This window comes from Dasypus novemcinctus, chromosome 3 (assembly GCF_030445035.2).
Source record: "Dasypus novemcinctus isolate mDasNov1 chromosome 3, mDasNov1.1.hap2, whole genome shotgun sequence".
Taxonomy (NCBI): domain Eukaryota; kingdom Metazoa; phylum Chordata; class Mammalia; order Cingulata; family Dasypodidae; genus Dasypus; species Dasypus novemcinctus.
Window position 1 is genome coordinate 75,277,009 of NC_080675.1, and position 25,094 is coordinate 75,302,102.

At 36.7% G+C, this 25,094-nt stretch overlaps 1 protein-coding gene across 4 annotated transcripts in view; it reads right to left on the reverse strand.

Annotated features, from left to right (window-relative positions):
* Positions 1–25,094, reverse strand: part of MIA2 (MIA SH3 domain ER export factor 2) — a 137,972-nt gene that overhangs the window by 52,882 nt on the left and 59,996 nt on the right. For 2 of the 4 annotated variants that reach the window (XM_058293530.2, XM_058293528.2), the window contains exons 7-14: positions 16,379–16,510; positions 11,423–11,444; positions 10,856–10,944; positions 6,033–6,104; positions 4,133–4,159; positions 3,445–3,555; positions 2,753–2,824; positions 1,513–1,617 (exon numbers count right to left, since the gene is read on the reverse strand). In XM_058293530.2, coding sequence (XP_058149513.1) covers positions 1,513–1,617; positions 2,753–2,824; positions 3,445–3,555; positions 4,133–4,159; positions 6,033–6,104; positions 10,856–10,944; positions 11,423–11,444; positions 16,379–16,510 — 630 coding nt within the window. The remainder of the gene's footprint in view (positions 1–1,512; positions 1,618–2,752; positions 2,825–3,444; positions 3,556–4,132; positions 4,160–6,032; positions 6,105–10,855; positions 10,945–11,422; positions 11,445–16,378; positions 16,511–25,094) is intronic. The other 2 variants (XM_058293531.2, XM_058293529.2) reach the window with 1 other exon arrangement.

The window sequence follows — 25,094 nt, forward strand, 5'->3', positions numbered from 1 at the left end:
CAAGCAGAGGCCACAAGCCAGCAGACGTCATAGCCCATGGGGAGTGGATGTGGCTTGGTACACTGGGCACTCGCCTCTTACGTGGGAGATCCCGGGTTTGGTTCCGGATCTCTCCTGGAGAAGGCAAGCAAACAATGAGCAGAGAGATGAGAGAACCATCTAGGAAAAGGGGGGGATAAATAAAGACAAATAAAGTAAATTAAAAAAAAAAAAAACAATATTAGACAGTGAACAAAAGGAACAATACTTTCAAAATTCTGAGGAAGGAGAGCAGATATGGCTCAACATTTAAGCTCCCACCTCCCACATGGGAGGTCCAGGGTTTGGTTCCTGGTGCCTCCTGAAAAAAAACAAAAACAAACAACAAGCAAAACAAACAGAAGAACCAATTCAGGGAAGCCTATGTGGCTCAGTGACTGAGCACTGCTGCCCCACATGTGAGATCCTGGGTTCTATCCCCAGGCCTCAGTACATTAAAAAAAAAAAGAAAAAAAATTCTGAGGAAAAATTTCAACCCAGAAGATGTCCAATAAATATGAAAGAAGTGAACAAGATATTTTCAGGCATGCAAGTTTTAAAAAATGTACCTCCCATACCTATTTCTCAGGAAGTTCATCAAAAGAATTAACCACAAAAGAGCAAGTCTTAGATACAGGAAATGGAAGATACGACATAGGAGAAAGAAGGAATCCTCAGGATGGGGATAAAGTGAAATCTTAGGACAACAGAAGTACCTAAAGAACTGATGAACAAGTTCTTATTTGGCCAGAAGGATGGAAGGCCCCAGGAAGGACTGCTTCAAAAGACAAAATGAAATAAATAGAGCCACCAAAGCATTTGAATGCATGAAGAAGGTATTTACAACTCTGGTAGAAAGTTACAATAAATTAGAGATAGGTACATAGAAAACAGGCTAATTACTAATAATGTTGGATAAGACAGAATATGTAATCAGCACACCATGTGGCTCACCTGTAATACTTAGATAATCATAATATTCACTGAAAAATTTCACACTTTAAAATTTTAATTATATTTGGAGAACAAAGGTAGAGGAAATTTAAATGGATGTGTAGAAGTGTCTATATATGTGGGAACAAGGAAAGTAAAAATTATATCCTCATCTGATCTACCAACAGAACTGCTTCTATCCTTTAGCCCCCAGACCTATAATTTCTGCAAGACTGATGCGGTTATTCTAGCTCCCTGCCATCCGGCTTTGAGGAGTTGATGCTAAGTAATATTCGCCATCATTACCAAAATGCTCAAATTACCTATCCTGGCTTACTTTTATTCATGGGGGAAGAGGGTTGTAAGATACTTTTGTATCCTCTACAAAAACGGCACCAAAAGATATATGGGAGATTCCTGTTCTCCTGCTCTCCTTGAAAAGCCTATTCAGGTAAGAGGAGAGGCCTAGCATGGGTCTGTAATGAGTAAAGAGTATGTATGCCTGGAATATGTATGATTATATGTTCACAAACTAAAGAGTAACTAAACAGTACATAATACCTGTTCCTGGCTTTGCTGAAGTTGGGAATTTTCATCCAAAGCATCTTTAATTGCTATCTTAAGTCGTTCTTCACTCATTTGAAATATTTTCAAGGTTGTTTTGGCCTAAATAAAACAAAAAAATTTAGAGTTTATAACAATTTAATTAAATACCATAGTTCATTTTTATACATACTGCCTAGAACATGGAATTAAACAAAGTAAAAAACATGCCATTGTTAATAGCAGAGTCAGCACGATGCAGCAGGAGAAAGGTTAACCTAGAGTCAGGTTTTTGTTGTTGTTCTTGTTTTTTAAAGATTTATTTTTTGTTTATTACTCTCCCCTTTCCCCCCTCCCCCCCATTGTCTGCTCTCTGTGTCCATTCACTGTGTGTTCTTCTGTTTCTGCTTGCATTCTTGTCAGCGGCACTGGGAATCTGTGTCTCTTTTTTGTTGCATCATCTTGCTGCATCAGTGCTCCATGTGTGCGGTGACACTCCTGGGCAGGCTGTGCTTTTTTTCATGCGGGGCAGCTCTCTTTATGGGGTGCATTCCTTGCATGTGGGACTCCCCTACATAGGGGACACCCCTGCGTGGCAGGGCACTCCTTGCGTGCATCAGCACTGCGCATGGGCCAGCTCACCACACAGGTGAGGAGGCCTGGGGTTTGAATCCTGGACCTCTCATGTGGTAGGCAGATGCTCTATCAGTTGAGCCAAATCCACTTCCCTAAAGTCATGTTTTAGTCCTGATTCTTGTCCTGATCAAGTTCTACCACTAACTTGCCATGTGAAATCGAACAAATGGCTTAACCTCTTATAACCCTGTAATGTACTACATAGCAAATTATATTAACTATTATTATGCCTCGCTACTAAAATCTAAGCTCCATGAAGAGCATATTTGCCTCTTCTGTCTACAAATGTTAAGTGCCAAGCACCTTTAACAGCATATTGAGTATATATTCCTAAATATAGGAATAGCTCAATAAATTCTTAACAAGTGAACAAATGAATTTCTCTGGGATACCTTGTATACAAAAATACATACCTAAGATCTCATATCTCAAATTATAATATATATTTATTCTCAAATAATAAAAATAACAGTAAAATTAAAATGATTTTCAAAAGCAACAGACACAGAGGGAAGATATGTGGAAGAAGCTTTCTGCATGAATTTCCTATAAACCTCCAAAAAAAAAAGAAAAATTTAAAAAAAGAAAAAACCAACAGACCTATTAGACTATTTCAACTTACTTCAGCTACTTGTGATTTTAGGGATTTTGATTCATCTTCTAGGGACTGTATCTTTTTTGAAATATCCACCATCTGGAAAGACAGCATCAATCACAAACAGGTATTTATTAAATTTCTTCAGTTTCCAAGATATATTGTTAACCTAATAGTTTTGTTCCATAAGTAAGCACTCAGAATAAGAAACTCTGTTAGCTTATTTAGCCGTCTTCTAAAAGGAATTTTATATGAGTTAGATATCTCTATTATACCACCTTTAATATTTCATAAAATTTAAGCTATATGGACTTAAGATAAATTCACCAATATCACCATCTGCCTAGTCTCGCACACATCAAGATATTCCTTACACCTCATTTTAAAATAGATGAATGAATGTTCTTAACATAGTTTTTAAGCACTGAAATATAGCCAAAATGTATGTGATTATTTTCAACAAATTATTTATGTGAGCTATTTCCACAGTGCATATAGAAAATTTATGTACGAACATACAAGAAATTTAACATGATAACCTCTAGCAAGCAAGGGCTAGTGGATCTGGAAAATTTTGCTTTCTAATTTACAGTTTTCCATATCCTTTTAATTTTTTTTTTCTTTACGACATATGTAATACTTTCACCTGTATTATATTAACTTTTAAAAACTCAATTACTTTCCTTTTCTTACATTCTCCTCAAATACAAACGTCTTACCAATTCATCTTGTTTGCAATGTTTAGATTTCTCTTCTTTTAACTCTTCTTCAAGAAAGAGTATTTCTTCCTCAAGTTCAGAATTGGACCTGTTCAGCTTTTCAGAGGTTCCCTAAAAGAGGAAGGCAACTTTATAAGATAGATATGGGAATTTTGGGTTAGGGTAAATCAGAGGAGTACAATCAAATATATATACCATTACATAAGTTTAATTTATATATTTGTATATATATTTATATATTTGATCATTTTACAATATATTGAAATAACAATTTTAGCAGGGGTCAGCAAACTTTTTTCATAAAAACCCAGAGAGTAAACATTTTGGGCTTGTGGGCCATGCAATCTCTGAAGCAACTACTCAATTATGCCCTGGAGTGAGAAAGCAAATACACAATATGTAAATGAATGAGTATAGCTGTGTTCCAATAAAATTTTATTTACAAAAATGGTGGGGAGGCTGCTGAATGTAGTTTGCCAACCTCTACTCCACAGCATTATAAGGGAAAAAATAAGAAATATGTATAATTTAAGATAAATACATAATTAAATAAAAAACCCAAAATCCAGTCAAGATTGCTTCAAAGTTAAAATTCCACACTGAATTAAAAAACATCTTTGATTTTTTAATTTAAAATGATTACTTATTGGATTCTTCCAATTGGATTTTAATACTGTAATAAACATACCTCTGATATCAATGATTCTTCAACAAACTTATTTAAAAAAAACCAAAAGATGCAAAGAATTTAATGTAGGCCAAAATAAGAGCAGAATAAATACATACTCCCTTATAGTGGTTTAAAAAACTGTTTATACAAACATTTTCCCTTTTAATCACATCCAGATATATATTTGTACTCTTAATTACATTCACAATGCTAGACTAAATATTTGGTAACAGAATAAAATTTAAAAATAAATGCAAGCTTTTAATAATAGGATGTTAATGATCCTGTATTTTATGCAGGATGGTTCCATAACTCACAGCTTTTTCAATAAAGAAAAAAATAATAAAATCAGTTTATGTACACTTTCCCAAATTTGACTATTTCAATGTACAAATTCTCTAACTTGAATCAAAATTACTCTATTGATATTGAGATAGTAATTTTATCTATAGAGTCAATCATCAAATTTTGAAAACTTGCATTACACTAGTTTGTATTCAATCACAATTACTAGTCATGAAAAGAAACACTATACATAAAAAAAAGCACTAAAATTAGAAGAAAATTCAAAATGTTTAAAATAAAAAGTCAGCTAGTATAAATTCAATGCCTTAAGAATAAATTGGTGTGGTTTATTTGATGCACAATGCCACCAAGCTTGAGTAAATGTCTTCATTATCCAGTTTCTACCTCTCTGTTAACATGCCAAATGCCTCCTAAAAATCTTATTTATCAAACAGTAGTAAATTACTGCTAGAATAATAATTAAAACAAAGGGTCAATCAATAAAATATAACAATTTCAACAACTTCTTGAGGATAGTAATAGGAAAAGAAAGAAAGAGAGAGAAAGAGAAAGAAAGAGAGAAAGAGAGAGAGAAAGAAAGAGAGAAAGAAAGAGAAATTAATTTTATTTGGAATGCAATTTATAACTTTATTTAGACTCTACTAGAAAATTCTGAATCATCATACACAGACTTTCTGATGACTCAGAAATCAGTGATAAGCACTGCCAGCCTGGGCTAATTTGTAACCAAAGTTAAAAGGTCTACTGTTTTCTACTTTAATATTAGCAGAAGCAGGCTTCTTCTCCTGTCCTTTGTCACGACTATGCCTTTTATAAAACTTCCCCCTAAAACAGTAGGAAGGTATTCCCATTGCTTATCCTATTACATCTTGACTTGGCTAAACCAAAAACTACCATATTTTATTTCCCTGTAATTACTGGTACGCTGGAGCTAAATTATACCTGGCTCAGAAAAGCCAACTATGCCATCTCTTCCAACTCCACATTCAGTGACATTATGTTGGTAGCTTGAAAACTGGCCATAGTGGGAGTCTTTACAACATTGAACTCAGTAAATGCTATAAATAAAGGCTTTTGTTTTTCAGAGAGCCGGTTGTTAAACATTTACCAGCATACCACTGCTTATATCACAAATCGTTTGCTCTAAACCAGTCTACTCCTAATATTCTGGGAATGAGATAATGGCAAATACCTCCAAAATTTATATAACTTATTGTAGTCAACTATTCCTAAATTTGTGGAAATGAAAATGAATCCTGTTTCTCCTTTTTGAATAAAACTGAGTCAAAAAAAAAAAAAAAAGAATGGTAATCTTAATGCCTTTCTCAGGAATGAAAAATGAAGAGTTTGTACATAATTATAGATTCCAGTGAACTCAATATGCCTCATTCAAACAGGTTAGCAATAAAAGCCCAATATTTTAAAATATTTTCTGCTACCTACTAATATTCTAGTTCTCATATTGTTTTTTTTTTAATCCTAACATCCAGAGATGCTCTTTGACATTTACTTTGAAATATGTAGTTCTGAGAAGTTATATACATTATTTTTAAAGTTTACTATTTAGTAAGAATCTTTTCCCCAGTTTTTTAAGTTATATTATTGTTTTTACCTCCAAACTTTGTGCTTCTGTTGACTCCTTCTCAAAGCTGGCATTCTTTAAAGATGATTCTAAGCCTTCGTACTGAAACAAAGCAACACTGGGTAAAAACTCTACAACTTTTATCCCAAATTTTATCTGGATAGGTGCCTAAGAAGCAGAGAGAATCGACTTCCACATATGTTAAATTTACTCAGATTTACTCAACTCTAAGGCATATCCTGAGTTCTTCAAATCTAACCACAAAAAAACAAAGCCAGGGCAGTTAACGTATCACAACCCATAAGCTCAGACAACAAATGGCAGAACTCCCTTAAGAGTAAGAAAGTTGCCCAAAGTCTGCCTCTCAGAAAATATAAGAACTGTAACTCAGTCTTCTTAGCTTTTCAAAAAGGGGGTAAAAATTCCAATGGCAGGGTTGTATTAAAGATTATCCAAAGGTTTCCTCAATGAGTATACTTATATTTGTATAAGTTTAAGTAAACCTCTTCTTTAAGCCTATGCATTAAAGAGAAATTGATAGTAACCGGCAGTCACAATTTTTGAATAGTAATTCGAATTATACAACAAATAAAGAATGTAGGAAATATAAACTCTTCAAAGAAAAAGATTACAACCATCAACAAATGTAAAATAAGGGCAATGAAAAATATAATTGTATACAATTGAGTAAAATACACTTTCTTCAATGCTTCAAAAAAAAAGATTAAATTTAAGACAAGATTATTATTATTTTTTTTTTTTTGGTTTTTATAAAGGGTATTTATTTGGGGTAGGAGCTTACAGATACCAGGCCATAAAGCATAGGTTACTTCCCACACCAAAGTCTATTTCCACGTGTTAGAGCAAGATGGCTGCCGACGTCTGTGAGGGCTCAGGCTTCCTGGGTTCCACTGGGCTCAGCGCCTCTTTCCTCCACAAGGTCAGCTGTAGCCTGTGAGGCTCTCTAGGCTTTGCCTCTTTACCTGGGGCTCCAGCTTCAGCATCAAACTCCAACATCAGACCTTCAACATTAAAAGCCCCTAACTCTGTCCTTTGCCATGCCTTTTATCTGTGAGTCCCCACCTACCAAAGGGTGGGGACTCAATGCCCTACTGGCACAAGAGGTTTACATAATACATAATTACTTAATCAAGTAAACCTATGAATCCAATATGATCTAATATACCCAGAGGAAAAAACCAGTTTACAAATATAATCCAATATTTCTTTTTGGAATTCATCAATAATTTCAGACTAAGACAAGATTATTTTGAATCAACCCTCCTCCTAAGACCAAGAATTTTTGAAATGCTAGACCAAGTACCAAAAAAACAAAAATAAGGATCTGAAGGCCTCAGACACCTATCAAGATAGTAAGAATTTGTGGGAGAAGAAATTCCCAGAAAAAAAAAAAAATCCAGCATCGGATTTTCCTGCCTGAAAGTGAAGGCTGATAGGCTAAGAAGCTAACGAGAGCTTTTGGGACACTTAGGAACTGAGAACACAAAAACTGGAGTAAGGACCTGCCATGTACAATGATCCATGTCACCTAGGCTTTAGGATGGGACCCTGTGGTAAGCTGAATAATGACCCCCAAAGATGTATATGTTCTAATCTCTGGAATTTGCAGATGTGATTACGTTAAGGCTCTTGAGATGGGGAGAGTAAACTGGATTACCCAGGTGTGCTCAATGTAATAACAAGCGTCCTTATACAAGTCAGGCAGGAAGACCAAAGTCAGGAGAGGTGAAAAGAAAACAGAAGCAGAGACTGAAGTGATGCAGTTATGAGCCAAGATAGATTGGCAACCTCTAGAAGCTGGAAGAGGTAAGGGACAGAGCCTCACATGGGAGTCTCTATAAGGAAACAGTCCTGCTGACACTTTAGCTTTAGCTCCAAAAGACTAATTTTAGAATTCTGAACTCCAAAACAGTAAGACAATAAAAATGTATTGTTTAAACCCATAAATGTGTGGTAATTTATTACAGAGCCAATAGGAAACTGAAACAGATCCAACTGGTTACATTTTGAGAACATCTAATCAGAATCAGACTAATCCTTGGAACTGGGGTCCAATCTACAACCATCTCAATCAATGACTGGATAAGGTAATCTAAGATTTCTAATGCCCCTAGCCTAGCTGTCTATGACAAGATGATAATAAACCCTCAAATTAATGACATCAAATGGAAGTGAACTAGTCTACAATTTTTTTAGACTAAATGAAGAAGCAAATCTCAACTATATGTTGTTTCCAAGCGAAATAACTTAAAATATTAGTATACAAAAAGGTTGAAAGTAAAATGATGGGAAAACCTTTACCATGCAAATACTTATCAAATGAAAGATTGAGTAGTTATATTAACATGTGACCAAGTTTAAAAGAATTACTAGAGATAAAGATGGTCATTTCATAATGAAAACAATGATCAACATAATAGGAAGATAGAAAAATTCTAAATCTGTATGTACCTAATAATAGCATGGCCTCAATATACATAAAACTGAGAAAAAAATTTAAAAAGCAAAACAAGTCCACGACATAGTAGGAAATCTTAATGCACTTCTCTCTAGAACCAACAGACAATATGAATTTAAAAAACAGAGTCCAATATTTATACTTATATATCAATAAATGAGTAAATAGCATAGTATCAGTAGAGGATAATAATATGTATATATTTACACCGCATGTGTTTATATGCTTGTATACATATGTGTTTGTATGTGTATATATATATTCTGCATCACAGCTTCAGAATTACATTATTTTAAATGCATACAAAACATTTCCTAAATGTTTTCTATGCATTAAAATGTTTAATTCTAGTATAATTAAACTAGAAATCAGTAACAAGAAATTACTGGGAAATCCCCCAAAGTTTGGAAATTAACAAACACCCTTCCAAAAGAAAAATGGTTTGAAAAGATGTCACAATAAAAATTATAAAATATTTTAAACTGAATGATCAGGAAAATGTGACATATCAAAACTGCTGAGATGCAATGAAAGTCCCACTTAAGAGAAAAATTTAGCTTTAATGTAGAAATTATGAAAGGCTAAAAAACTCACTAATTAAAGTATTCATCCAAGAGATGAGAAAAAGAGGAGCAAATGAGACAAAGAAATGTGAGAGAAAGAAAAAATAGAGAAAGTAAAGAAATCAAATAATATAAATCAAATGATATAAAAATCAAATAATATAAAAAGAATCAACTCAGTCAAAATGTTCTTTGAAAATACCAAAAAACTGATCAAGGCTGATCAATATATAAAAAGAGAGAGAAGGACAAACTTCAAATATCAGTTGCAAAAAAAGGTTGACCTCAGTAAAGATGCCATAAATGTTTAGAAAGGACAAGAGAATTAATTTAAAAACAAAAGTGAAATTTAAAAAACATTCCATATGATGCCATAGCATCAAAAATAATTATAAAAAACAAAATACATTTACCTATAAATTTAGCAAAAATCATGCAAACTTTACACTCTTCAAACTATAACCACTGAAAGAAATTAAAGAAGACCAAAATAAATGGAAAGACATCCAATGTTCACAGACCAGAAGACATACTAGAAGACTTTTATTTCAGTAAAGCTATTAAAAGAGAGAGAGAGAGATGCTATTTATAATAATTTAAGAAACCATAGATACCTAGGATTAAATCTAAGAAAAGATGTATAAGATCTCAACATGAAAAAGTACAAAACATTAGTGGATTTTAAAAAGACATTAAGTAGGAGGGTATATCACAGTTCATGGATAGGAACTAGATATTGTAAAAATGTCAATTCTCTCCAAATTACTCTATATTTCAATGCAATCCCAATCAAATCCTAACAGTCCGTGTGTGTGTGTGTGTGTGTGTGTGTTAGCAGAGTGTGTGTGTAAGCTGATTAACTGATTTTAAATTTATATGGAAAGGCGAAGAAGTACAATGCTGAACGTTTACATTCTCAGACATCAAGATTTGTTACAAAACTGCAGTAAATGAAAAACCATGTTACTGGAGCAAGAATTTTTTAAAAGAAAAAAAGATAGTCCAGAAACAGACTCGCATATTTTGTCATTTCATTTATGAAAAAGATGACACTGTAGTTCAATGAAGAAAAGATGGTCTTTTCAATAAATGGCACTAGTTAAATGGATATACATGAAAAAAACTGAATCTTGAACCCGAAATTATACCGTAACACCTTCAATTTCAGATGGATTACACACCAAATCTGTCTGTAAACTGTTTATAAAAGATAACACAGACGGACATCTTTAAATCATTGGCTAGGTAAAACTTTAAGCAGTAAATAAAAGCATTCATCATAAAGAAAAGATTAATAGGACAATGTCAAAATCAAGAATTTCTGCTTACTAAAAGACACCATTCGAAGTAAAAAGGTCAGAGTGAAAGAATATATTTGTGATACCTGTATCCAACAGGGGATCCATATTCAAAATATTGGGGGGGGAGGGAACACTAGATATCAAAACAGATAAACATACCTTAAAAAATGTGAAACGTGGGAAAAAATGTAAACAGGCAACTTCAGAAAAAGGATATCCAAATGGTCAATAAATATATGAAAAGGGGCTTAAGCACACTAGTCAAGGAAATGCAAATTGAAACCACAAGAAGAAACTACTATGTACCTACCACAAAAGTTAAAATTAATAAGACTGGTAATATTAAGTGTCAAAGGTAGGGAGCAAATGAGTTCTTATAATCTGCAAAGCACTGATAATCTTAAATTTATATTTAAAAGTATCAACATTGAGTAGTATCCACATTGAGAAGTATAAAATCCTTACTCTAACCTGAATATTTTTCCATGTTATTTTTCAAAAATGCCTTACCTCTTTTTGAACAAGGCTAAATTTTTCAAGTAGTTTACATTTTTCTTCAATTAGTGAAGCAAGTTTTACAGCAAGCTTTTTCTCCCTTCCTAAAAAAAAGTCAATATTATCATGTGTTAATTATTTTAAGTTTTAAAATTATAAACAATGATGAGGTCTAAAAGAGTAAAAAGAGGGAAACGGACTTGGCCCAGTGGTTAGGGCGTCCGTCTACCACATGGGAGGTCCACGGTTCAAACCCCAGGCCTCCTTGACCCGTGTGGAGCTGGCCCATGAACAGTACTGATGTGCGCAAGGAGTGCCGTGCCACGCGGGGTGTCCCCCGCGTAGGGGAGCCCCACGCGCAAGGAGTGCGCCCCGTAAGGAGAGCTGCCCAGCGCGAAAGAAAGTGCAGCCTACCCAGGAATGGTGCGGCCCACACTTCCCGTGCCGCTGACGACAACAGAAGTGGACAAAGAAACAAGACACATCAAATAGACACAGAGAATAGACAACCGGGGCGGGGAATTAAATAAATAAATAAATCTTTAAAAAAAAATAAAAAATAAAAGAGTAAAAAGAGCTTACCCACATAAATCCGGCTTCTAACCTGGAACAAATTTTAACAAAAATCACATTAAAATAATATACGTTAAAGCAAATCCAATTTATTTACTTTCTACTACCAACTGAAAAATATGTTTTTTATCATAAGTGAGTTGAAAGTGTTCTAATTCCAATGAGAAAAATGCTACATATTAAAGCCTCCCAATTGAAGATTCAAATGGTACATTAGCATATTTAAGGCTCTCAAATAAATCTGCTGAAAAGATACCTGATTAATTTCCTTTAACCCATTGTTACCCCAACATATAGGATCCTAAACAATTTCTGGAAGTCATTATTAATATTTCCCTTAATATCCAAAGTAACACTGTTTGAGAGATGTTATCATAAGGCCATTGATACTGACTATAAAGAAACTAAATCCTTTTCTTTTTAACCTCCCTCTCGGTCTCAAATAATTAAGAAAAAAAAAATCCATTAATAAGGAGATCAGTCTTAGGACTGAGGTAATATAAACATAAGCAAATATTAAGTAGGTAAGGCGAATGGGAACTTAAATCACCTACAGAAAATATATAGAGATAAAATTAAAAAGGAAAAAATTTAAAAGACAAGGCTTAATAGTACAGATTAGATGAAGAATTAAAACATCAGATTGAGAAACTCTCTTAAAATGGTAACAGGAAAACTTAACAGAAATTGAAAAATAAAAGTTAAGAGATATGGAGGTCAGAGGTAGAAGGGGGAAACGGATTTGGCCCAACGGATAGGGCATCCACCTACCACATGGGAGGTCCAAGGTTCAAGCCCAGAGCCTCCTGACCCGTGTGATGAGCTGGCCCATGCGCAGTGCTGATGCACGCAAGGAGTGCCCTACCACTCAGGGGTGTCCCCCACATAGGGGAGCCCCACGCGCAAGGAGTACGCTCCCATAAGGAGAGCTCCCAGCACAAAAAAAGTGGTCTGCCCAGGAATGGCACTGCACACACAGAGAGCTGACACAGCAAGATGACGCAACAAAACAAGACACAGATTCCAGGTGCTGCTGACAAGAATACAAATGGGCACAGAAGAACACACAGCGAATGGACACAGAAAGCGGACAACAGGGCAGGGGGCAGGGAATGGGAGAGAAATAAATAAAAAATAAATCTTAAAAAAAAAAAAGAAGTAGAAGGGCCAACATCTGCAAAACAGTAGTCCCAGAAAAAGAAAAAAAAAAAATGTAAATGGAGAAGAAACTTCCCAGAATTGAAAAAAAAAAAAAGGATGAAAGTTATATTAAAAGATTCCAGAGAAATCCAAAGGAGAAAGGGAAAAAATCATACTTAGAGACATTACATAGAAATAAAAATTTCATATTAAAAGATTCTCAGGGGAATCAGATTTGGCTCAAGTGACTGGGCTCCCTTCTACCATATGGGAGACCCAGGGTTTGATTCCCGGGGCATCCTGATGAAGGCGAGCTGGCCAGAGCACAGTGCTAGCCTGCACAGGAGTGCTTGCCTCAACGGCAAGCTGGCCTGAGTGGAGAGCTGATACCAGAAGATGACACAACAAAAAGAGACACAAGGTAGAGACAATAAGAGATACAGGAGACCAGGAAGCTGAGGTGGCACAAGAGACTGAGCACCTCTCTCCCACTCCAGAAGGTCTCAGGATCACTTCCCAGTGCCACCTAAAGAGAAGACATGCAGACACAGAAGAATACACAGCAAATGGACATGGAGAACAGACAACGAGGGGGAGCAGGGAATAAATAAAAATAAAAAGACTCTAGGGAGCCTATGTGGCTCAGTGGTTGAGTGCCGGTTTCCCACGTACAAGGTCCAGGGTTCAATCCCTGGCCCTGGTACCTGAAATAAACAAATAAATATTCTAAAAGCTCTCACAGAGAAGCTTTTATAAATAAATAAGAATCATATTGAAAGTAGACTTTTCAATAATTAATTAGATGCAAAAAAACAAGGGGGAAATGTTTTAAAATTATCAAAAGGATAGAACTTTGTACCTAGAATGCTTATAGCCAGACAAATTACCATTCCAGTGTGAGTATTTAATTCAAATATCCTCAAGCTTTCAAAGTAAAGCCTCAAAGGTCTGCCACACAAAGACCCATACTATGAAAATTAAATCCAGGAGATCCTGCAAGAGATATGTCATTTAAGGGTGATCAAATATCTTGGTATTATTTGTTGTTGTCTTGAAGGGTGAGGGAGGAGCAGGGGAGAAAATTAAGAGGAAAGAAAAGAAAAAGTGACATATATCTTCAATACTCCAGAACTATAATTCTAGATGATGGGGGTTAGAAAGTGAAAAGAGAGACTAGGATTTGAGAGTGTGCTATAAGGTTCTTGTCTTCTTCGCAGAGAGATTTACTCATCCATTTAAAAAGAATTTAAAAGAACCATACAGAAAGTAGAATAAATAAACTAGCTGTAAGAAAATAGTCCAAATACATCAATAATCACAATATATGTAGATAGACTAAACTCAATATTGCAAAAACTGATTGTCAGATTAGAAGAAAAAAAAATTCATAAAAGATACACTGTGGAAAGGTAGAAAGCATGAAGATGGAAAAAGACGTATCAAATATAACCCAAAAGGAAGAATATAGCTATATTAACATCAGATAAAAAAACACCTTAAGACAGAAGCATATTAGCATTAGAGAGGGTCATGAGATGGTAATAAAAGGTTCAATTCACTATGAAGATATATAGCAATTCTAAACATATATGAGCTTAACAAATATCATCAAAAATAAAAAGCAAGAATTAACAGAACAAGAGGAAATTGGTAAGTCCAACATCACAAATGGAATTCAGTCCACTTTTCTTCATTCTTGATAGATCAAGGAAACAAAAAATTAAAAGAATATATTAAACTTGAACACAATTATTCAATCAGCAAGACTGACCTAATGGATGGAGATAAAATATTATACATGTATCTGCTTCCAATGGATAAGAATAAAGAGGGCAGAAAAGATCCATCTGTATATGGAAATCTAATTTGGCATGGTAGATCATATGGGGAAAAGAGGGATTACTCAATAAATGTAACTGGAAAAGAAAGGCTATTCCTTTGAGAAAAATTACAGCAGATCTCTACCTTATACCAAACAAAAAACTAACTCCAGATGGATTAAGTACTGCAGTGTTAAAAAACAAAACTTCAAATTAAGAATTTCTGTTCATCAGAAAACACCCCAAAGGAAATGAAAAGATATTTCCAAGTGGGATATTCACAATACACATAAGCAACAAGTCAACAGCATGAAGAACACATAAAGAACTCCTACAAATAAGAAAACATCAAACTGTACAAAAGGAAAATGGACAAAATTGAGAAAGAGAGATTTAAGAGAATAAAAAATACAGATGAAGTTTATTAAGAGATTCTCATTTATTAAGAGATTCTCAATCTCATTAGTGAAGTAGGAATTTAAATCAAGACCATGGTAAAATACCATTTTATATCCATTCAAATGACAAACATCAGAATTTCAATAATAACAAGTGATGGAGAATATATAGATCAGATGGATCTCCAGGATTTGTTACACATTGCTGGTGGAAGTGTAAATTGGTATAGGCATTTTGAAAAAGAATTTAGCATTACCTTTTAAAAAAGAACCACCACATACCCTACAAACCAGTAATTTTACATGCAGGTATATTTCCAAAACAGACTTCCACAAATATACAAGAGAAACATACAAAAATGTATACAGCAGCACTGTTTGTATAAGAAAAAACCTGGAAACAATCCAAATGCCCAAGTTCATAAAATGGATAAATTGTAGAAAATTCTAACAATGCAATATTCTACAATAAAGTAAAAAATTGCAGCCTCATCTAAAAATACAGATAAATCTTAGCAATATAGTATGGAATAAAGTTCTAAAAGATGGTATATGGAAGAAACAGATGTGGCACAACCAAATGGGCTCCCGTCTACCATATAGGAGGTCCAGGGTTCAATGCCCAGGGCCTCCTGGTGAGGACAAGCTGGCCCTTGTGGCAAGCTGGCCCACGTGGCGTGCCGGCCCATGCGGGAATGTGGTCTCACAAAGGAGTGCCGCCTTGCGTGGGAATACCACCCCACACAGGAAAGCTGCCCCACACAGGAGTGCCAGCCGACATGGAGAGCTGGCACAGCAAGATGACGCAACAAGAGGCACAGAGGAGAGAAAATAAGATGACATAGCAGAACAGGGAGATGAGGTGGCACAAGAGAGTAATCACTTCTTTCTCACTCCAGAAAGTCCCAGGATCAGTTCCCATAGCCGCCTAATGAGAATACAAGCAGACACAGAAGAACACAGTGAATGGACACAGAGAGCAGACAACAGGGGAGCAGGGGGAGGGAGAAATAAATAAATCTTTAACAACAACAAAAAAAAAAACATGGCATATGGCATGATAACCTTTTAATAAAATTGGAAACAACTAAAACTGTACACCAGACTTTGAGGAATAATGTAAATATGACAAAAAAGTTTAAAAATTAAAAAGGCAAAGGAATAGTTGACACAGGATCCAAAATAGTGGTTACCTCTAAAATAGGGAGATAAGAAAACCACCTAAATCTAAGTAACAGTCAGTGTTTTAGATTATAGGTTGGGTGATAAATTCACAGATGTTTAGTGTATTAAACACAGCAATAAATAAAAAGGAAGGAAGAAAGGAAGGAAGGAGGGAGGGAAGGAAAGAAGGAAAGGAGGGAGGAAGGAAGAAAGACTTTCAGTTTAGTATTGGATTAGAACATTTGTACAAAGAAATTCTGTACAATTTTTACAATTAAATAAATTCTTTTGAATCTATACTCAGTTTCTAGTAGTCATGCATTTACATGAGTAACCCACATAACTAATTTGTTTACTTAAAATAAAAAATATTTTCTCCATATTACTTGTTAGAGCAGAAAACTTAGAATGAACATTCTTTTAATGCAGCATTGATTACTTACCGATCTAAAACTTCTCCACAAAAACAAGAAAAGAGCAAAAAATCCAACAATAACTGTACATATCACCAATTCCTGTGGAAAACCATATGGACTAGGACTTGGTCTCATATCTTCAGGCAACACTGCCACAACCTTTAAGACAAAGACAATTGAGTCCTTAAAAATGTGCTTTTGAAAAAAAAAAAAAAAGTGTTGATTACAAACATAGCACAGGTTTATGTGATCAACTCTATTAACGTCCTTTTAATGAAATGGGCTGCCAGATCACCACCAAACAGAAGGTATCTGAGTATATTTTTCTGGCAACTTTCAACTATCACCAAGTGATGAAAGACAGCAGTATTCTAAAGAGGTGCTAGAGAGCTTCAGGAGATAACAGGGGGAAAAGAGGCAAAAGAAAATATTGAGCCACCTGAGATTCAGATCCTCTTACCCTGATTTCAACCAGTTTAGGTTTTATCTGCAAAGTGAGGGGTTCCATATAAGATTTCCCTAAATGGAAAAAAAAGTTTCTGCAGCTTTGGGGGAAAAAAAGTTTGAAAACCAATGAACAGAGCTCTGGTTTGGAATTTAAATTCCTGTACCTTACCTCTAGCTCCCTTATTTACAAATGGGAATGTTATTTGAACACACAGGGCAGACACTAAAAAAAAAGGGGGGGGGGGGAGTTAACTATTTCTATTATTCCTCCTGCAGAGACCATAGTCCTTCCTATAAGCATGGTCTTTCCACATTACTTACTCTTACCTAGGACATCCTCAGCTTAATGTTTTTATAATTTCTTTTGTACTTCACCTTTCTCAGTCATTACTCATGTTTATCCAATGCGGTTATTCTGTTCTTTGATACTAGGCTCCAGATAATTATTTATTCACATAGAAAGAAGGAAGGCAGAGGAAAAAAAGAAAGAAAAATACCCTTTTAAGAACAAGCTAAAGTTTGATCAGGTTTGATTCTTCCCAGGGTTCAATCAAAAACCTCTACAGCAAATCTTCCCTTTTTAGGCCCTTTTTGCCTAGAAAAACACCTTTTAATGGATATTCTACAGACCAAAACTTTGATAGCACTGATCTATACATGTACTTTAAGTTGCTATCTAGGGAAACGGACTTTGGCCCAGTGGTTAGGGCGTCCGTCTACCACATGGGAGGTCCGCGGTTCAAACCCCAGGCCTCCTTGACCCGTGTGGAGCTGGCCCATGCGCAGTGCTGATGCGCGCAAGGAGTGCCCTGCCACGCAGGGGTGTCCCCCGCGTAGGGGAGCCCCACGCACAAGGAGTGCACCTCTAAAGGAGAGCCGCCCAGCGCGACAGAAAGTGCAGCCTGCCCAGGAATGGCGCCGCCCACACTTCCCGTGCCACTGACGACAACAGAAGCGGACAAAGAAACAAGACGCAGCAAAAAGACACAGAAAACAGACAACCGGGGGAGGGGAGGGGAATTAAATAAATAAATAAATAAATCTTAAAAAAAAAAAAAAGTTGCTATCTATATCTCATTAACCTGTATCAAATCAACCTGATTATATCTCTTAAAAAATATTCCTTTCTCTGACCTCTGCTTCTGCCTCTCCTTACATGATCCAGTTACCACTTCATTGAAATGTAAAATCACTACAGTAAATCAATCATAAAAATTATTTATTTTTGCCTTTGGGAAAAGGAGTTGCCATACAATATAAGATACTAGAGAGAAATAAGTTTTCTTCACAACTTACATATCCTCCAAGCATCTTACTTTCAATCAACTTATTCAAAACATAAAACACATACAATCTCAAAAATCTAAAAATCAATATGATTTTTACAACACAACAACACTTTATGGGACAGTTCCAAAACCATCTCTCAGATCAAAATTGTAAGTTACCTCTAATATAATATTTCTTAGATTCTACTGCATTTCATCAGCTCTTCTAGATGATAAATTCTAGACTAAAGACTTAATCTGGTTGGATCTGATAGAATAAGAAATAGCAAAGAATGTGCATCTCTAGGCTTCATCTCAATCCTACTGTTCTACACTCTAATTATTCAGGCTTTTTCATGGAGATATTTTTCATCATTAAATTCTAAATGTAACATAGTGCAACTGGAAAAAGACCTTGACCAAAAGGGGGAAAGGATAAAGACAAATAAATTTATATGGCTAAAAGACTTCAAAGTGCGTGGGAAGGTCATTCCAGAGGTTACACTTATGCACCTCTCAGCAGGATCTCATTGATTGCCGAAGTAAATACTGCCTCAAATAGCAGGGCTCCTGAGGGCTCTAGAGACACCCAGACACTATAGGCAGGACAGACTGCTCAGAATTATAGGTTGGGTGGTATATTCACAGATGTTTAGTACATTAAATATAATATACTAAGTGATATTAGATATACTAAATATACTACCCTGCCCTACTTTGGAATTTATGCTTTCCAGTGTGACAAAGTTGGACTCAGTTGTGGTTTCCACACACATAGCTCTTCTGCCCCTTCTATTTGAACCTATAGTAAGTACTAGACTAAGTTTTATGTCCAAGAGATTTAAATCTTTGGGCTTTCCTTGTGCCATTCGGGCCCTGGATGTCAATAGCATTGCAACACCTACTCTCCAGTTCATTGGACTCACCCAGGACAACTAACAGAGATGATGATGGACAATGACCATCCCAAGGAAGAGAAAGAGTCTGCAACTGCAAGCAAGAAAGCCCCATCCATCTGCCCCATGGGATCTAAGGCCCCTCTCAATTAGAGGCAGAGTAGGCATCACCATCCCAGAATCCTCAGGATTGGGGAATGAATGATGGACTATAGTAGACTTACTGTTATTCTACTACAGATTTATTCTGATTCCAGTAATGGAAGAACTGTTATCATTGATGTGGAGACAGTGGCCACTGGAGATTCAGAGGGAGGGAAAGGAAAAAATAGATGTAATACAGGGGCTTTTTCGGGACTTGGGAATTGTCCTGAATGACATTGCAATGACAGATACAGGCCATTATATATCTTCTCATAACTGACAAAATTGTGCATGAGAGTGTATAAACTACAATGTAAATTATAATCCATGCTTAGTGGCAATGCTCCAAAATGTGTTCATCAATTTTAACAAATACACCACACTATGAAGGACTTTGTAAACATGGGAAAATGTGTCAGGGGTAGATATCGGGGCATATGGGAATTCCCCATATTTTTAAAGTCACATTTATATATTCTAAGTATCTTTTTTTTTTATTAAAAAGTATATTATTTTTAAAAAGTAATGTTCACTGAAATAAGTCAGACACAAAAGGAGAAATATTATCTCACATTTTGAAACAATTAGAATAACCACACGCATAGAGTCAGAATCAAGAGTGTTAATTACCAGGCAACTGGCATAGGGAGTGAAAAATTAACGTTTAAAATGTACAGAGTTCTATTTGAAATGATGGAAATGTTTTTGGTAATTGATGATAGTGATGGAAGAATAACACCATGAATGTGATTAAGAGCAGTGAAATATACATGTGAACAAGCTTAAAGGGGGACATGTTAGATTGTATATAAGGTAACAGACTGAAAACTTTTTTAAAACCACAGAACTTTACTACACAGTGAGCCATATGGTAAACCATGGACCATAATTAATAAAATACTTATAAAAAATGTGCTATCATCCATTGTAGTATTCCACACCAAGGCCAAGTATTAATAGGATGGTACGTGGAAATTCTGTATTTTATGTATGACTGTTCCATAAAGCCACAACCCTCTAATAAAGGAAAGTATTCCATTGAGTTCATACACAGAAAAGTATAATTAAACTTTTTAAAAATGTAACATAGCACCCTATCTCACTAGAGTGTAGAAGATATAACCAAATTTATCAAACACCAATAGTTGTAATGCAATATAGAATTGCACATGACCTGATAAATTGCTCCTAAATTTTATAAATGATGGATAATTCTCCATAAAATATGGTAGTGACTAATCACAGAAAACTTAAAAACTATTACATACCGAAAACATGAGCACAAAAGGAGATTCAAACCACGTATCTTAAAAGAAACAATCAAGTTGAAAAAATATAGTAAGGCTAAAATAAAATGGTTTTATCATCTAACCTCAAAAAAACATGATATATCTTAACAAAGACAACAAAATAGAATGTTAACATGCAGATTGTGAAAATTCTTGATTATAATGTAAGACTCAATGAAGTTCCATTTATTTGCAGGATATAAAGCTTAAAAATAAATTTCCTCTTTACATATGAGTCTTGCTAAAAAAAAATTGAGATTTTTTTTTCCATGTAATTAATTGAAAACTATCAAAGAGTTTTAAAAAAGACTGATTCATTCATTATTTGCAAGTTTTTAAATATGCCTCTTAATTTTCTTGGGGCTTTTTTATTTTACATAAATATAATAGAAACTTGTGACCATTAAAAGAAAGAAAAGAAATCTCCCTCTGAAAGAGGATTAGAAGAGCTTTAGATTCAACTGGTCTAAAAAGAGTTAAGACAGAGTTAGAAATTAGCCTGAACAAAGTCAAATAGGATCTGCAAAATAAATAATTGCCTCACGAGGAGCTGCTAATATTCATTCAGTCATCCATCCATCCACTAATTCCATATTACTGACAAATTATATTCTAGGCACTATTTTTTTTGCATATTATCCTTATATAATCTCATCCATTTTCATGGTTTCAATTATTACTATAGAGGTAGCTCACAAATCTGCAACTCGAACGATGAATTTTAAAGTCTCTGTTTATTATACAAATCTACTTGAATGTCCTGGAAGGGCCCTTGTACAAAAGAATCATCTGCTATAGTTTGTGTTACACTGAAATGAGGAAACATCTTGCAAGTGGTTATGATATCCCTTAATGGGGTGTTGGGGGGTGGCAATTCCCAAGGTCAGTCATCCAGAATCCTTTGAAAGGAATCCTCTATTAGGGAATCAGTTTTATCTAAAGCTGGGAGAAATCCCTATTACTACCTTGGTCATCCTATCTTAGGACTCAGACTCTGTGAAAAGTACTAAAAGTGCTAAAATGGTGCCCAGAACACAAAAATAAGTCAGGTGCTAGAAATGGACAGGGTTAGGACCCTAGAGAGCAAGGTATATTATGTAGGCCAAATTGTCCATATATTATTTTCTGTGGTTTCCTCTCTTTTATTATCATAAACATTTAGTAAAGTTTTACTTAAAATATCCCAGTCTTGCTTCAACTGCCTTGAGGAATTATGAGAGAAATTACATTCTGGTCTGGGCTAATGTACTCAACAAAAGCACAGCAGAGTTATGAATGTATATTTTGTTTGTAACTTAAATGATAACTGCATAAATTAATCATTGCAAATTTCTGTTGATGGGCACACATATACAAATACAAAGATGTAAATTGTGATGTTGACAGCAGTGGGTGGGGACTGAGTGAGGCAGGTTAGTATAGTGAAAGAGAGGGTGACTGGTCCAGCAGACAACATGGAAGGCAGACCACATGGCTGTGAGACCCTGCCTGGAAACCTCCTGAGGAAAAGGCTGCTGGAAAGATCCCACGAGACCGTGGCCACAAGATGCCATACTCTTTACGGGTCAAGCAAAAGTCCCAGATAACCCCAAAAGGGCCTCCTCATTAGATCCCTGAGAGCTATCAGGAGGGGATCATAAGGCGACCAATCAGAATAGCAAACAGCTGGGGCCCCTCCCCAACATTATGAAGAGGGGGAAGTAAAAGTCTCAAAAGGCCTAACCCAGGTCTCTACACACAAAATTCACCATGCAGTATACCCACAGTCCATGTCTAGGACTGTATACTCTTTTCTTGTTTCTTAATGAACTCTTTACACCCTTGCGTAAACTATGGTGTGTCCTTAAATTCTTTTACGCAACATAAGCCAAGAACCTAGAAGCCCAGAACCCAAAACCTTCCGTCAACATATCTGGTGAGCAAGCCGGGAGATAAGGAGGCAAGAAATGCTCCCTGAGCCCTCCTGAAGACTGGTGAGTTTTTAATGAAAGCCTGTCAATGCCCTCTTTGGTTTTATTACTGAGGTCCCTGCGAGACTCTCACCCTGGGCTGTGCTCAAAGGTTTGTTTCTTACTCAGCCCCCTGGAGGCCCAGAAGTTACTCTTAACCGATTATCTCCAGGGCCCCTGTGGCTTCTTGCCTGTAAGCCACAGAACAATCAGCCTTTGGCTTTTTAATGTGCCTCTTAATGTCCTGTTTAACTGCTAACTTGGTCCCTGGCAGTGGTCTGTCTCACGCCAGCCTTTCTAAGACCTCTGCAATAGTAGGTCAAAAGAAAGGCTTCAGCCTTTTCTAGACAGAATCATGCAGTTTGGTAGCTTTGGACCAGAAACCAGGTCCAGACATCTCCCAAGACCTAGTTTGTCCTGGGGATACCAGACATGTGGTCTCTGCAATTTCTGGATGCCAGGAATCAGAGAAGCAACTCCAAACATGCCCCAAGACTTAAGCAGCTGGGGCACTTTGATTTGGGAAGCAAAAGTTCAGCCAAGTTGGGATCTGGGACACTAGATCAGCTGACAGACTTTTTTTTCCATTTCTCCTTAGAATAATGACAGCTTCTCAGGAATTGGGACTTCTATTGGGGTGTTTTCTTAGGACTTGGGACTGATGGTGTGAAAAGGAAGAAACTAATCTTTTCTTGCCATACCACACAGCCACAGTATGGCTCAGAGTGACCTCTGTATGGGACCCTAAATTCCAGTCAAATCTGTGTAAGAGAGAAAGAGAAGACACAAATGTGAGAGCCAGACTATGTGTTCATGTCTCCTTAAAGAGATAAGGAAATGCACTACCAAACCAGTCAGTTATAAGCTCAGGGAAATTGCTAGAAATCCAGCCAGTCTGCCTCAGATATTCATAGAAAGTTGCAGAAACTTTCCCTGGGCCTGCAAACTTCCATTAACTCCCTTTTAGAAACAGCCTTTGCTGTTTTCAAAAATCGAGACCACTGCGCCAAGATGAAGAAGCAGCAGGCGTAGGCCAGGACAGGCTCACCTTTTAACTGCCAAATGTGGGAGCTAATTACTCAGCTGTGGCCTGCACTCTGGACCTCTCTAGCCTCAGCTGTGCCTAATAAGGGGAGTGAATAGGAAACCATCCTCCACTGGAGGCACAAGCCACCTCGGGAGCTGTTCCATGGCTGGAATTGAAAGCTCCACTTCCCCAAAACAGGGGAGGAAGAGACAGTTGGGCACCAATTTCAGCTACGATGAGGAAATTCAGTGGGCTACTGTATGATCCTGAGAACTGCTAAGGTTTGAGCCTGTCCAACTCAGAAGGAGGCAGGGAGTTACCATCTTAACTCCATGCCTGGCATGAGGGGAAGCAGGGCAGACTGAAAATCCCAGTGCTGATGGGTACGGGCTTCTTCCCACCCAGATCATATTGCAGGTCTAGCATGGGCCCCAGTGCCACCTCCAGCAGGGAGGAAGCTGCAGGGACCTGCGCCAGCCTCTCCGGGAAATTACTGGCCAAGGAGGCTGGTGACTGTCCTACTCTGGTGGCACAAGCCGCCCCAGGAGCTATTCTGTGACAGGAATTGGAAGCTTCATTTCCCAGAAACAGGAAAGGAGGAGACAGTTGGCTGCCGATTTCAGCTACTGATTGGGAGACTTGGCTAGCTAAGAGATAACCCTGGGAACAGCTGCTGTGAGAACCCGCCCAAGTCAGAAAGAGGCTAGTAGCCACCATTCTGACTCCGCCCCCAGCCTGAGGGAAAGCCGGGTTGACTGAAACTCTCAGTGTGGGCAGGAACCTGTTTCTTTCACCCAGATCAGCCTGCAGCCCACCTAGGCTTCAGCCCCACCTCTGGTGGGTAGGAGGCTGAGGAGCCCAGCACCAGCCTATACAGGTAACTGCAGGTAACTTTGCTGGCACAGACTGAAAATCAGAAGTCTACCAGGGCAACTGCAGTCATCTTGGACCCAGTGTGCACAGATTGCTGCCCACACCTGCAGCAGGGGAGAAAGGGGCGTGAAGCTTCATCAGTCTCTCTGAGCAACTGCAGTCTAGGCCTGCACGACTTGGATTATTCCACATGACTAAGACTCTATCCCTACTCCTGGCAAAGGAGAAAGTTGGAAGAAGCTTCACTGGTCCCTGGTGCAGTGAGGGCAGCTTGAGCCTCCACAGCCTACAGCATCAACTACATGCTTGGCTCCTACTGCATAACCAGTAAGTGAGAAACGACAGGAAGCCTTAACTAAAGAGAAAAACTGCACCCAAAAAAATACTCTAGTAAGCCAGATGCCAAGACATCAACAAAAAATTACAATCCACACCAAGAAACAGGAAGCTATGGCCCAGTTAAAGGAACAAGAGAAGACTCCAGATGACATAAAGGAGTCAAGACAACTAATTATAGATATTCAAACAAATCTCCTTAATAAATTCAATGAGATGACTAAAGAGATTAAGGGTACTAAGAAGACATTGGATGAGCACAGAGAAGAATTTGAAAGCATACTTAAAAAAAGAGCAGATCTTATGGGAATGAAAGTGCAATCAATGAAATTTTAAAACATTGAAATCATATAATAGCAGATTTAAAGAGGCAGAAGAAAGGACTGGTGAATTTGAAGAAATGGCCTCCAAAAGTGAACATACAAAAGAACAGATGAAGAAAAGAAAGGAAAAAATTGAACAAGGTCCTCAGGGAACTAAATGACAGCAAAAGATGTGCAAATGTACGTGTCAT